The 14846-nt window shown below is 53.0% G+C and overlaps 1 protein-coding gene across 2 annotated transcripts in view; it reads left to right on the forward strand.

The window, feature by feature from the left end:
* Positions 1–14846, forward strand: part of NECTIN2 (nectin cell adhesion molecule 2) — a 25319-nt gene continuing 10473 nt past the window's right edge. The window contains exons 1-4 of one of the 2 annotated variants that reach the window (XM_081032758.1): positions 1–417; positions 9637–10032; positions 13377–13673; positions 14595–14712. In XM_081032758.1, coding sequence (XP_080888884.1) covers positions 330–417; positions 9637–10032; positions 13377–13673; positions 14595–14712 — 899 coding nt within the window. In that variant the 5' untranslated portion in view covers positions 1–329. The remainder of the gene's footprint in view (positions 418–9636; positions 10033–13376; positions 13674–14594; positions 14713–14846) is intronic. The other variant, XM_081032757.1, reaches the window with a different exon arrangement.

Here is a 14846-nt window from a genome sequence, read left to right on the forward strand (position 1 = left end):
GGGGCGGACCGTCGTAGAATCACTGGGAGGGACAACAAGGAATCCCAGGAGTGGGCGGGGCCGGAGCTCAAGATCTGCCCGGCCGGTGGGGGGTCAGGGAAGGGGTGGGCCGTGTGACGTCACGAGTCTGAACGGGCGGAAAGAAGAGAGGGGCCGGGGGCACAGAGCGGGGAGAGCCGAGCCCCTGAGATCCGTGCGGGAGAAACAGCTCAGCAGGAGCCGGCCAGGAGCCGGAGCCCCTCCGGCACCTGCTCGCCCGCCCAGCCGCTCGGCGCACGCAGTGTGGCCCCCAGGCCCCCGCCCGGGCCCACTCCCACCCCGGGCCCCCCATGGCCCGGGCCGCAGCCCTCCCGCCGTCGAGATCGTCGCCGACCCTGCCGTTGCTGCCATTGCTGCTGCTGCTGCTCCAAGAAACCGGTGAGAGACCGCAGGCATTCCTCGCCCCTCGCGGACCCAGCCCCTCCCCACCTTCTGGGGGGGGGTAGCCTGAGCATCTTACCCCCACTTCTCCCCTAGTTCACCGAGTCCCCGTCTTGCTCCCTTTTTCTGACTGGCGCCACCGACTCCGACCCCCACACACCGCATTCTCTCTCTGAGACTCCAATCCAAAGCTCTGCATCCCTTTCACCCCCCACCACCCTTCTTAATCCCAATTCTCCATCCTGCACCGGACTTTTGTTACCTCCTACCCCTTCCTCAGACTCTGACGCCAAAAGGGTTAAACGCGAGGCCTCGCGCCTCCTCCGCACCCCGCCGTTCAGTTAACCTGGATCTGGGTTTCTGTCTTTGCTCCCTCCCTCAGGAATGGGGGATTGTCTCCCACTCCCCCCAACAGGAAGGTCACGATGATGAGGCGAGATCACAGCCCCTGGCGCCCCATTTTTCTTTCTCTCAAGCTTGGGCGTCTGAGGCCCAGGAAGAATTGAGGGCAGGGGGCCAGATGTCGAGGTTTTTGAGAGGGGCGGGGAGCTCGACTTTTCGGTCCCTTGGAGAGACGAGAATGAGAGTTGGGGTGACCTGGGGAGGGGCTTCAAGGAGCTGAGGGCTCTGACTCCTGGGTTCCAGAAAAATTAGGGGCTGGAGGCTCTGCCTCCTGGGTCCCAAGTAGAATGAAGGCTAGGGGCTCTGTCTCCTGGGGTCCTGGTAGAACTGGGGGCAGGAGCTCACATTTGTGGGTTCCAGATTAACTGTGAGCAGGGGGCTCTGTCTCCTGGGTCCCAGGTAGAATGGGAGTGTGTGCAAGAGGCCCTACATCGTGGGCTTCAGGTTTAATTGTGGGCATGGGAATGTCTCCTGAGGTCCAGAATGTGGGCAGGGACCCTGTCTTCTGGGTTCTAGATGTAATCGAGGGCCGGAGGTGTCTGGAAGCTGGAGGCTCGGTCAGCTGGGTGGACGAGGAAGTGGAGTAGGAGGTCGAGTCTCGCAGGCTGGGATCTTTTCCTTCTGAGCCGTACGTCGGCTGGGACGTCCCTGGGGAAGTTTTCCCGGTTTCACTTTCGCCGAGCTCGGGCGGGGTGGGGCGGGCGCTCTCCTGGCTCCTGGTACCGGACTCCTGAGTTTCGGGACCTTATCTTTGCTGTAGTCGCGCCTTTGTCCTCCGAGCCACTGCGGGAGGTGGACTGGAGGAGACGCCGCCCTCATCCCCCGTCCCTCCCTCTGCTTAGCCCACTAGCCCCCTCCTATTCCCCACCCCCAACCCGGGTGGGTGAGGGGCGCAGCCCTCAGGGGAGGAGGGGCTGGGAGGAAACTGGTGAAGCCGGCTCTGGCCCCGCCCCTTGCAGGTGATCCGGCTGTTTGTTCCCAACTGGAAGCTCGGGGTCCTGGGTTTCCCAAGGGTTTGCCCAAGGATTTGGGGGAACCTGGGTCGCTCCTCTGGACTCATTTTTCCAGCATCTCTCTGAGTTGTCTCCCAGCCTTGACCCAGAACTGGGTACTCTTTTCCATCCGGTCTCTCCCTTCTGTGCCAGAGTAGGGGACGTGAGGTTAGGACCTACCACCCTTGGGGGAATGCTCGGACTCCACCCCACTTGGACCCAGGTGTTGACTTGGTGCTTGATCTCATGGAAGGCTCTAGATCGCTGTAGGAGACGGTCCTTCTCCCGTTCCCGTTTTGCAGATGAGGACACAGTGGCTTCAAAAGGTCAAGATCCACAGCCAGTCTCACCCTGGGAAGCCAGACTGTAGACTGCAGAGTCTTTCCTGACCCTGCTCTACCGGGTGGGCTCCAGAAGGTGCCTCCATTTCCTCCTTAGTAAAACGGATCACAGTTCCCTCCTGGCAGAGCCACTGAGAGGAGTCCGGAGGTTCCACTGATCCCTTGTGAAAGCTCTTAGCACCTGGGGAGGAGGCCTTCCTGTTTGCTGAGGCTTCATCCTTGTGCCTTCAATCGCTGCCTCCCCCTTTCCCTCCCCCCACCTCAGTCTCCCTCCTTCTCTCCCTTCCTCCTCCACTCTCCTTGCCTCACTTTCTCTTCCCCCTTCATCTCTTCATTTTCTTCTCTCTTCCTCCCATCTCTGTCTCCATCTCCAAGCTCCCTCTCTCTTCCCTTCTCTCCATCTCTCTCTTTGCTCCCATCTCTGTTTACCTGTCTCTAGCTCCTAAGCTTCCTTCTCCTTGGTCTCCAGGAATGAGGGTTCACCACCTAGGCTTTCTGCTGGGCCAACTCCCTCCCCAGTCCTCCCCAGCTTTCACTGCCCATCCCTGTCAGCTAGCAGCCCTGCAGGAGGATGGGAGGAGAGGGGACTGCAGGCCTGCTGTCTCTTATTAGGGAAGGGGGACCGGAGCAAGGAAATGGGGAGAGGGATAGTTGGAGAGGATAGAGATGCAGAAATGGGGACAGAAGCCAATAGAGAGACGGGGGCAGAAACAGATTTAAGGACGGGGTCAGACACAGAACGGAGCTGACAGATGGGGGAAAGGATGGGGCAGAAAGACACTGGGATGGGACAGAGAATGGCAGGGGGAAGGGAGCTGGACAGAAACCCCAGGATAAAGGCAGGAACCGCCTAAGGAGACTTAGAGGTTTGGCGACAGGAAGGGAGCCCAAAAGACCTTCTCCATGACTGATGGAGGTCAGGGCACAGACGCCTCAAGGCCAGCAGTGTGCAGGGCCACAGGGAGTGTGGACACGGGAGGGACAGGGAGTTGGGCACGACAGCCAGCTCCCCCGCTGCTGACTGGGACGCTGTTACATTTTTAATGTCCCAGCGATGCAGAGAAATGAAGCAGGAGGGGGAGGAGATGAAAGGACCCAGTGAGATGGCCCAGACAGAGAGAAAGTGTGTCAGAGATGTGGAGAGACATGGGGACACCCAGAGGCAAGGAGATCCCAGGGTCTGAGACAGAGAGAAACAGAGACCCTGAAAGATGTGGACCACAAAACCTCGAGAGACCGGAGACCTGGGGAATAGATGCCAAGGGCCAGATTCCAGAGACTGGGAGACTCGGACCCAGAAACACTGAGACTGCAGATGGCGGAGATACAGAGGAGAGAATATGAGAACGGCTAAGGGATGTGGTATCTTCTTCGGCTAGTGAAATGGTCTGAAATTGATAGTGCTGATGGATGTACGGATCTACGAATACGCTAACAGTCGTTGAAACTGTTCGCTTTAAATGGACGAACTGTACAGTCTGGGAATATGTCTCAATAAAGCTGTTAGAATATGAGAGACGAGCAGAGACCAGAGCCCCTAGGAGTTGGGGACACAGAGGAGTTGGGGAATCTTAAGGCAGATTCGGGCCTTAAGAACCAGATGTAGAGAGAGATACGAGATTGGAGAGACAGAAATGTTTAGGTGTAAACTCTGGACTGGACAGAGCAGCATGTGAGGGGTTCTGTCTGAGGGGCTCAGCCAGGAAGTGCAGTCCTAGCAATTCACCCCCAGAAATACGAGACACCAAAAGGGAGGCCTTCAGGGTGTCAAGCCCCTGCCGAAAGGGGAGGCAGGTGCAGAAATCCAGGCCTTGGCTGCCAGCGCCATATCCTGGCTGCTACTGCTGCTGCTCACCCCCCCAAACCGGCTCCCGGATGTCTGCTGTGGGGGTGGGCACAGTGATTAATGCAATTAATTAATTAACGAGGTGGCTGAGGCAGCAGCTGAGGCCAGCGCTTAAAGCACGCCAGCCTTCAAGGGCCTGCTGGAGTCTGGCCGCACCCTGTGGGAGAGGGCAGGTCACACTGGAGCTTTATAGGTCTGGAGGGGGTGAGCCAAGCCCCCAAGAGCCAGCCAGGCAGGACTCCAGTCTCAGACCCTAGAGACCAGCCCCTAGCCCCCTCCTCCTCCAGGGGTCCGTAAGTCATTGTACCTCCTCCTCTCTGCCTTGATCTACCCTTCCCTCGATCCCAGGGTCCCAGGCTCTGTGTCTCTGTTCCCCAAAGTTTTCCCCTAGGCTCACATGATACACCCTACTCTGCCACTACAGGAAGCCTGCAGGCCCGGGCCAAAGGGAGAGGAAGTGTGTTTGGGGACCCAACTGACACCTCATGAAACTGTCACCAGTCTAGTTTCCCAAGGGAAGCTGAGGGAGGCCAGTGTTCCCATGGCCACTCTCCCCCGTTGTGGGGCTGGCCACGTCCTAGCCAAGGTCAGGGCACAGGCACCTCCCCCACCCCCGCAGCATGCTGGACACTAGGGTCCTAGCCCCAGGTCAGCTGCCCTCCTGGCCTCACTTCCCCCGCCTCCGCCTCCTTCTGAAATGCAAATCATGTGGACACCAGCCCGCCCCCCCTCATCACCACAGCCTGTCAGCCTCAATGTCTTCCTAACCATTCCAACTTCTGAATGTGTTCCAGTCTGGTTCATCCTCCATCCCCACTGCCCCTACCTAGTCCAGGTGCCCTTTCTTCCCCTGGATCCCTGCCCTACTCCATTCTGAGGGCTCTTTCTAAAGTACAAACCTAACCCTGTTCCTCCCCCTGCTCATAACTCTCTGTGGCTCCCCAGTGCCCTCAGGAAAAACCCCAAGCTCGAACTCAGCCTCAGCTTGTGTGATCTAGTGCACTGTTGATTTCCCATCCTCATTCATTCATTCATTCATCACATGTATGTAGCTCCTGCAGTGTGCCAGGCAATGTGCTACGCTCTCGGGGTGCCACAGGAAACAAGACATAGAAGACAAAGATCCCTGCCCCCAGCGCTGATGTTCTAGTGAGGAAGATACATCAGGTGCTAAAGGAAAGATAAAGCAGAGTCTGCAAGTTGTTATCATTAGGGTGGTAAAGACCTGAAGGAAATGAGGGAGGGAGCCGTGGGCACACGTAGGGGAAGAGTGTTCCAGGATCAGGGAACAGCAAGTGCCGAGGCCCTGAGATGGGATGTGCCTGACACGTTTGAGGAACAGTGAAGAGGTCAGTGGCTGGAGCAGGGTGCGCCAACCAGAAAGGTTGGGAGATGAGGTCCAAATGTAAAAACTTGAGCGTTTTTTTCTGGGTAAGGAGAGAGCCACAGAAGGGCCTGAGCAGAGAGGAGGGCTTTACTATGCTGTAGCTTCTAACAGGAACCCTCTGGCTGCTTGTGGGAACAGATTGAGAGGCCACTGCCATCCTCCATGGGGGGAAATGACTCGGGTAGGTAACCGTGGATTAGACCAGGATGGCGGCAGTTTCGGGGTCAGATGTGATCCGCTTGTAGATGTATTTTGAAGATGGAGCTGGCAGGATTTCCTGATGGATTGCATGTGGGGTGAGATCCTAAACCTATTACTGAAATGGAAATGCCTAAAAAATGGACCGGTAATGCCACAGGGGCTGAGCCATGCTGTTCTTTCATCCAGAATTAGAAACTTCGAATGGGAACCTGATAGCCGCAGGATCTTAGAACCGAGTGAGGGAGGGGAGAGGTGTGTGGCTATCTGGGACAGAGTATGGGGGTGAAAAAACTACCTGAGGCGTTTGCCCCACAAGAAGCTAACAGTAAAACAACAACAACAACAAAAATAATTATAAAGAAAACAAAAGAAGCTAAAAGTGGGCTGGGTTTTTTTTGGTTTTTTTTAAAGCCAACAGTGCTGAGACACCAACCGAGGTATGGGAGGGCTTCCTCCCTTAGAAGAGGAATGGAGGCATCTTGGAATCACAAGGACTTACTAAGGACAGGAAATCTGCTTCCCAGGAGGGACCAGGGACCTAGAGAGAGGGGTGTGGGGCTCTGTGGCTTGACTTCCCTTGGAAAGGCTCCTCCTCCAGTAAGCCCTCCTGCCCTCCCTCAGATGTCTCAGGCCCCTGCTCTGGGTTCTTCCCCCACCCCCACCCCCTTCAGCCTTAACAGTATCCTTGATCGTGACTGTTTGTGCAATATTTGTCTTTCCCACCAGAATGTCAACTCCTGGAGGACCTGATTTGGTCTGGCACTTCTGTGGCACCCGCTCCCAGTACAGAGCCTGATAGTCATTCAACAGTATTTATTGAGCACCTACTACCTGCCAGACCCTAGTGTAGGCTCTGGATACTGGAGGGAATGGGACAGACAAATCCATGTCCTCAGGGGCTGACCCTCTAACACCCAGGTCCTGTTTATTGAGTCACTATTTAGATTTGCATAGAATGGGAAAGAATGACTGGGGAGAAGGTTCTCTCAGGTTCTGCTCTCTCCCTCATCACTAAATCTCTTCAAGATCTACACTCAGTTTCAGTTTTAATTTCTGGATCTTTTTATTGACACACATTTTCCAGGAACTTTTGCTATCTGGTCATCCATTTTTGCCCAGCTCCACCTTCCCTCCAGACCCCCTTGGTTTAAGCCAAGTCATTCTCCAACTAAGGGACCCTCAATGGTTCCCGCTTGCCTCAAGGAGAAAACCTAACTTCTTGGTCCCGCCCTAGTTTGCTCTCCTTAGCTCAGCAGCCTGGATGTTTTTCCTGAGTGCCTTTCCCTCCTCACCCAGCTAGAAAGGTATAGAGCCTTTGGGTACTATTGTCCCACACCCTGCCTTTGGGTGAAGAAGGGTCCTGACACCTGAGGGAGTGCCCTGAGGGAATGAGGTGGCCCTGGCCCTTCCTCGGCTCACCTGTCCGTTTCAGTCCGTCCCATTGCCCCCCACCCCCACCCGGTGCCCCACGTCCGTTTTTGTCTGGAGTTTCACATTTAATCTCCAGACCCTTCTGTGCTGCTAGTTCAGTTGGAAACGATGCTGTGAGGGTCAAAAGGAAATACTAGTGAGAGTGGATTTGGACTGCAGTGGGCAGCTGACCACCTCTGCTTGACTCAGCGGTGTTAGGCCCTATGAAGAGCTTATGGGAGAAAATCATTTCATGGAATTGTCACAGGGACCCTGCTGGGCAGCTTAAACATCCCCATTTTACAGATGGAGGAGCTTAAGCTCAGAAACAAGGTCACCCACCTGCAAAGAGCTAGAAAGAAGCCCATGGTGGTCTGCTCCAGGGTCCCGCACTCTTGAGACTCTGCAGTGTGGCCCTTGCAGAGGGGGGCTCAGCCCCATCTCCCAAGGTGGCACCGTTGGGTTTGAGTTGCGGGAGTGTGTGGGTAGTCCATGAGATCGTGTACTATCACACAATGGCCTTCACTGATAAAAGCCCCTGAGACTGTCCCCTGCCAGAGGATCTGTCAGACAGCTGGGCAGCAGTTGACCCTTGAGAATGGGGGCGTGTACCCTTTGCCTTCCCTCGAGGCTGTGTGTCAAGGGCCACTTGTAATTATACTTAGCTGGCTGTGTTTATTTGATAAGCACTGATCTCGTGTTTCCTGTGGCCCTGAGCCAAGCGCTCTACAAATATTCCTTAATGCTTATAACAACCCCTTAGAGGTGGGCATGGTTATTATCCTCATTTTATAGCTGAGGAAATGGAGGCACAGAGAGGTTAAATGACTTGCCCAAGATCACACAGCCAGCAAGTGGTAGAGCCAGGATTCGAACACGTGCAGTCTGTACCCTCAGTCGCCATGCTGTACTGCCTGGCACAACAGAAAAATCTTTTTTATTCCGGTCTTTATTAAAAGTGGGAAAACAAAAGATAAGCTGAGAAATAAAAACATATAATACACAAAAACTTGTACCCAAATGTTCACAGCAGCTTTATTCATCATTGTCCCAAAGTAGAAACAGCCCAAATGTCCATCAACTGAATAGATAAACAAAATGTATTCTATCCAGACAATGGAATATTATTTGGCCATGAAAAATAACAAGGTACTATCACGTGTTGCAGCATGGATTAACCTTGAAAACATGCTGAGTGAAATAAGCCAGCCACAGAAGGCCATGTATTTATATAAATGTCCAAAATAGGGCAATCTATAGAGACATAAAGTAGATTAGTGATAGTTAGGGCCTGAGAGGTGGGAGCAACAGAGAGTGACTGTTTAATGGGTACAAGGATTTCTTTGGGGGATTATAAAAATGTCCTAAAATTGATTATAGTGCTGTTGCACAACTCTTATGAATATACAAAAGCCATTGAATTGTACACTTCTAATGGATGAATGGGAATTATATCTCAATAAGCCTGTTAAAAAAAAAGAAAAGAAAAGATAAGATAGTGGGCCAGCCTGGTGGCTCAGGTGGTTGGAGCATGGTCCTCCTAACACCGAGGTCTCAAGTTCGATTCCCACATGGGCCAGTGAGCTGCGCCCTCTACAGCTAAGATTGTGAACAACAGCTCTCCCTAGAGCTGGGTTGCTGTGAGCAGCTGGAGCTCGGAGTGAGTGGCTGTGCTGCAGAGGGCTATGGTGTGCTGCCAGGGGTGGCCCGCCAGGGGTGGTGAGAGCTGCCATGAGCTGCTGTGAGTCACCAACCAGCGACCGGAGACCGACTGCCTTAGCCCGGGGGAGCACAAGGCTCATAATACCAGCATGGGCCAGCGAGCTGTGGCTTGAAATGGAGTCGGGGGCAGGTGAAAGAAGGGGGGGAACGATAGTCTAAGGGGTGGCAGGTTAGCTCAGTTGGTTAGTGACTGGTGCTGGTAGCACCAAGGCTGCTGGTTCGATCCCTGTATGGGCCACTGTGAGTGAGCTGCACCCTCAAAAAAAAAAAAAAAAAAAAAGGTAGGCTAAGAGAGATGTAGGTTTTATAAAAAGATGAGGGAAAGTATATTACTGTGCAGAAAAGGCTGAAGACAATCCTCAAACTTCAAATTTTTAAACATTTATTTTGTGATAGGCTTTTATTAGTTTCAGAGGATTTTTGTTTCCCTCCCAACATCTGATACTGAAAAATTTCAAACATACTGTGTGAGTTGGAAGAATGAGCCAGGAGCCTCCCTCCCCTTCTGGCTAGACTTGACAGTGGGTCCCATTTTGCCACATTTGCTGCATCGCTTTTTCTGTACCTTTTTTTGTTGTTTTTTGCTGAAAAAACATTTGAGAGTACGTTACAGACATGACATTTTAACCCTGCATCTTCTAAAAAAATACTGCATAACCACAATTTCATCCTAACATCTAAGAATATTAATAGTAATTCCATAATAACATGTAATCTGATCTGGACTCATAAATGTCCCTCGTTTTCCTCAATATCTTTTCCTGCTGGCCTTTTTGGAATCTGGGACCTGGAAGAGGCTTGCACATTGCAGTATGGCCTGCATTTCCCCGTGGGGCCCCCTCCATGATGGCTCTGCTGGGCCTGGAAGTGGCTGGGTCCTTCTCCACCTGACTTTTCCGTTTCCTTTCTCCCCAGGAGCCCAAGATGCACGAGTTCGCATGCCACCTGAGGTATCGGGCCGCCTGGGGGACACTGTGGAGCTGCCGTGCCACCTACTGACTCAAGGGCCTGAAGGCAATGTCTCACAGGTGACGTGGCAACGCCTGGACCCACCTAAGGAGAGCCAGAGTGTGGCCGCCTTTCACCCTTCTCATGGTCTTAGCTTCCCCAGCCCACAATTTGGCAAGGAGCGGCTGTCCTTCCTCGCCATGGGACAGAGCACCGGGCCCAAGCAGGGCCGGGGAATAGAGATGCGGGACGCCACGCTGGTCCTCCGGGGGCTGACTGTGGAGGATGAGGGCAACTACTCCTGCGAGTTTGCCACCTTCCCCCAGGGCACCAGTCGTGGGGTGACCTGGCTCAGAGCCACAGGTGAGCCTCGGTGGGATGGCAGGGAAGTGGGAGGGGCTCAGTGTGGGAGAGCCCCCTTGCGGGTTTATTTCTCTCTCTGCTTTCTCCATGGTCTTCAGTCAGTTGGCAAATGTTCATTAAACACCTACTGTTTGCCAGATGCTGTTCTGCAAGTTGGGGATACAGCAGGCAACAAGGCGTTCAGCAAATATATATTGAATACCTACTGTGTGCCAGACACTATTCTAGGCTCTAGGAATAAATGGTGATTAAACAGAGCTCCCTGCCCTCCTGGAGCTTATACTCCAATAAGGGAGTACCAGAGAGTAAATAACATAAGAAAAAGAAGAGCGAGTCAAGTGGTTATAGGTGCTGTGGAAGTTGGAGGGGAGCAGGTTACCGTTTAGCTAGGATGGTCTGGTGATATTTGAACAAAAAGTAGGAGGTGAGGGAGCCCTGAGGTCTATCTAAGAGAAGAGAGTTTCAGGCAGAAGGAATAGTAAGTGCAAAGGTCCTGAAGCAGCTTGCACCTGGAATATCTGAGAAAGAACAAAGAAGTCCATGTAGCTGGAGATGCATGAATGGGGGAAAGTAGGGACAAGGTCAAGGAGATGGTGGATGGCATGGATCACAGACGGCCTCGTAGACCACGTGAAGACTTTGGCTTTTGCCCTGGGAGAACAAGAGCTACGGGAAGTTCTGAGCAGAGAAGCGTATGAGCTGACTTGGGTTTTCACAGGCTCCTTCCGGCTGCAGGTAGGGGGTGAGGGTAGAAGCTGGGAGATCACAGAGGATTAATTGCATAAATCCAGATAGGAGGTAATGGCAACTAGTAGGGGAGGAGTGGGAAATATTCTAGAGTAAAGTCAGAGAAGAACAATCAAATTAGTGAACAAAGGGAACACCAGGGTGTTGTAATACTCAGAGTAAGAGACTACTGCAGTGGCCTTTTTTAGGTAGAATGTTCAAGAAAAAGCTCTTAGTGAAGTCCTAAAGTGTAAGAAAGAGCCACCCATGGGCACACAGCCACCAGCAGAGGACTGGATGCACTGAGGGAACACGTACAAAAACTGGGAGGTGAGAGTGAGCTTGGTGTGTTCCAGGAACAGAAAGGAGCCCGGGGAGGCTGGTGCCCAGGGCTTGAGTGACTTTCAACAAGGCAGGAAAACCAACAGGGCCAGACTGCATGAGCCTCATAGGAGGCTGGACTTCATCCAAAGCCATCGGGAAGGATTCAAAACACACTGATCAGATTGTTAATATTATTAAAAAGATAATGAATGGGGCGGGGGGTGTGACATTAGACCAGGACACAAAGGTAGATGGAAGCTGGGAGACCAGGTGGGAGAAGGCATTGGCTTGGAAGAGGCAGAAGCAGGGGGTGGTGGGTGGAAAGAAGTAGATGGAATAAAGGCCACTTTTAGGAGATAGTAGTAGGTGCTTGTCCGTGAGTTGAGGAAGGACTCCCAGCCTTCTGGCTCCAACAGGAGGGCGAGGAGCACAACCATTTAGTGAAATGGGGCAGACTCAGGGAAGGCATTTTTTCAAAGGATGCTGTTTCTTGCTAAATCTTGGCATTCCCCTGGAATCTCACCTTCCCCCAGCAATGTCCCAGGTCACTCTGGACACTTTATTTTCCTCCTCTCAGCCCCAGAGAGTTTGAGACATCTACCCTGTACCATTTCCAGGTAAACACTTTTTAAGGAGCTGAAACACAGTTTTGCATAACTCAAAGCACAGCTCTTCTCCCCACCTCCACCCCTCTCAGACATCTCTCTTCTTGTGTAATGTTTATTCTGTTCAAGACATACATAGAGGGCACCTACCATGCACCAGGCACCTTCTGGGGCAGGAGTACAGAACAGCCAAGCCTCTGATGCGAGTGCCACTAGTGGGCGAGAGTCAGATGTCAGGAAAGCTCCCTTGACGAAGTGAGGCCGGGATCTGGAGAAGGAGGAAGAGCGAGCCAAGGAGAAGGGAGGCCTGAGGATTTAAAGGTCATCAAGACCCCTCAGTGGGTGGGAGCAGGGGCTGGGGGACCGAATGGGGTGGAGTACCTGGAGCCATCAGAGGACAGATGGGAGGATGACCAGGGAAGATGTGGGGAGGCCCATTGGAGACTCTGTGGCAGTCAGGAGAGAAGGAGGAAGAAGAGGAAAGGAGAGGAGGGCTATACCACATTAAAAAGCTCAGGAGATACCCAGATGGAGAGGTCCAGAAGGGAACTAGAGATGTGAGTCAGTTCAGGGGACAGTCTGGTTATGGACACACATCAATAACTATGGGTTGGCATTATTACTCCTCATGGAAGTTTTTTCTTTTTAAAGATTTTATTGGGGAAGGGGAACAGGAATTTATTGGGGAACAGTGTGTACTTCCGAGACTTTTCCAAGTCAAGGTGTTGTCCTTTCAATCTTAGTTGTGGAGGGTGCAGCTCAGCTCCAGGTCCAGTTGCCATTTTTAGTTGCAGGGGGCGCAGCCCATCATCCCTTGCGGGAGTAGAACTGGCAATCTTGTGGTTGAGAGGACGCGCTCCAACCAACTGAGCCATCCAGGAGCTCAGCGGCAGCTCAGTTCAAGGTGCCGTGTTCAATCTTAGTTGCAAGGGGCGCTGCCCACCATCCCTTGCGGGAATTGAGGAGTCAAAGAGTCGATCCAGCAACCTTGTGGTTGAAAACCCGCGCTCCAACCAACTGAGCCATCTGGCACTGGCCCATGTGGGAATCGAACCAGCAGCCTTCGGCGTTAGGAGCGCGGAGCTCCAACTGCCTGAGCCGCCGTGCCGGCTGTATTCCTCATGGAGGTTTTTATTCCTCCTAATATTTTTCCATGTTTTCCAGGAGGATAAGTGAAAAGGGCAAAAAATTATGAGCTTTGGACATCTTCATTGCCTTTTTCTCATTTCTGCCACCACAATCTAATGGTGATTATAGGAAAAGAAGTAGGAAATTTTTCAGCTGACCCTCTGAACCACATTATTCTGCTTGGCTTTTCTTTTTAAATCTCAGCCTCTGCCAGGTTTTTGGACACTGTCTCTGCTTTTCTAGCAGAGCAGAATAGATAATATAATAACTAACACGTAGCACAGTGAGTGTCAGGTACTGTCCAAAGGACTTTACATATCAATTTATTTAATCCACACCACAATTCTATGGGGTGGGTACTTTTATTATTACCACTTTACAAAAGAGGAAACGGAGTTACGGAGTTGGGAAATGACTTGCCCAAAGCCATGCAGCTACTAAGCAGCAGAACTGGGATTTGAACCCAGGCAGTTGGCACTTCACTGCTCGGCCCGTCTGCTGAGGTGTTTGTTGAATGACTGCAGGTGAAGAGTGACACACGCCCTCTGTTCTTCTCCCCAGCCCAGCCCCGGAACCATGCTGAAACGCAGGAGGTCATACTCAGCCAGGAGCTTGTGCCCGTGGCCCGCTGCGTCTCCATGGGCGGACGCCCACCTGCTCACATCTCCTGGTTCTCGCCCCTGGATGGGAAGGCCCAAGAGAGCCAGGTGCCAGGGCCCCAGCCGGGCACAGTCACTGTCACCAGCCGCTATACTTTGGTACCCTCAAGCCAAGCAGATGGTGTCAAGATCACCTGCAAAGTGGAGCACGAGACCTTTGAGCAGCCAGACCTGCTGCCCGTCACCCTCTCAGTGCGCTGTGAGTGCGTCAGGGTGTGACTGCACCCCCAGTGCTGTCTCAGCTGCCCCTACGTGATGTCTGCCTTGGCCCTCGGCGCTGCTTTCCTGTGTACTGTCTACACTTCTACACTGGCTCCCCAGGCAACAGCCACACACTGCCCTCGTTGTCTACACTGGATTCACTAGGCACTCTCCCTGCTGCCACAGTTAGTGGGAAACACTGCTCCCAACCGCTCCCTCACTGGCTATGTCAGCAGTAGCTCGGGGTCTACACTGGCCGACCCAGCATTGTCTACACATACACACACACCCATTCACACTGTCTAAATGGGTGTCCCTGGCCACAATCTATACTGACTCTTCTGGGGTCTCTATGCCAACTCCTACCTCCCAAAATAATTCCCGTCATCCCCACAGGGCCCTGTTAATACTGACCCTTCCAAGACATTCTATGCTAGCTCTTCCAAACACTGCCCACGCTGACACCCCCTAATATCACCCATGGAAGCTCCCCCTGGCATTCTTCCCACGGGCCCTGCCCAATAGTGACTTTGCCAGCTATTTCAGTCACCTTCCAAACATACCCCGTGCCCCATCTCAGCATTTTCTACACTGCTCCCCAGGCAGTGTCTTCAATTAAACATTTAACAAGATTTAATCAGCTGCCCTTATCTACTCTGGGCATGTTAGAAATAACACACATTGTCTATAGTGGCTCCCTCCGGCACTGCCTGCACTGAACACGAACTTCCGCAAAGTGATCTGAGTGGCATCTGGGGACAGTGTCTACTGTAGACACAGCCCAGATGGATTTGCTCTGGCAGTTTCCACGGGTCCTCCTGCCAACCCATCCGTTTCTATAGCATCCCCACCTATCTGCTTACCTATCACCCACTTTGGGATTCTCCTGTCTCTGAGCCAGTCCCCCCATTTCCTCCAGATCCCCCCGAGGTCTCCATCTCTGGCTATGATGACAACTGGTACCTCGGCCGTAGTGAGGCCACCCTGAGCTGTGACGTCCGCAGCAACCCAGAGCCCACAGGCTATGAGTGGAGCACGTGAGTCCTGGGTGGATCTGGACTCCTGGGTCTGAGGGAGGAGGGGCTGGGGCCCTGAACCGTGAGTCTGCCAGAAAGAGGGAGCTGGCAGTTTGGGGGCCCAAGCAGTAAGTTTTAGGTCCCTGGAGCTGGCT

This window comes from Rhinolophus hipposideros (genome assembly GCF_964194185.1).
Source record: "Rhinolophus hipposideros genome assembly, chromosome: 21".
NCBI classification, from domain to species: domain Eukaryota; kingdom Metazoa; phylum Chordata; class Mammalia; order Chiroptera; family Rhinolophidae; genus Rhinolophus; species Rhinolophus hipposideros.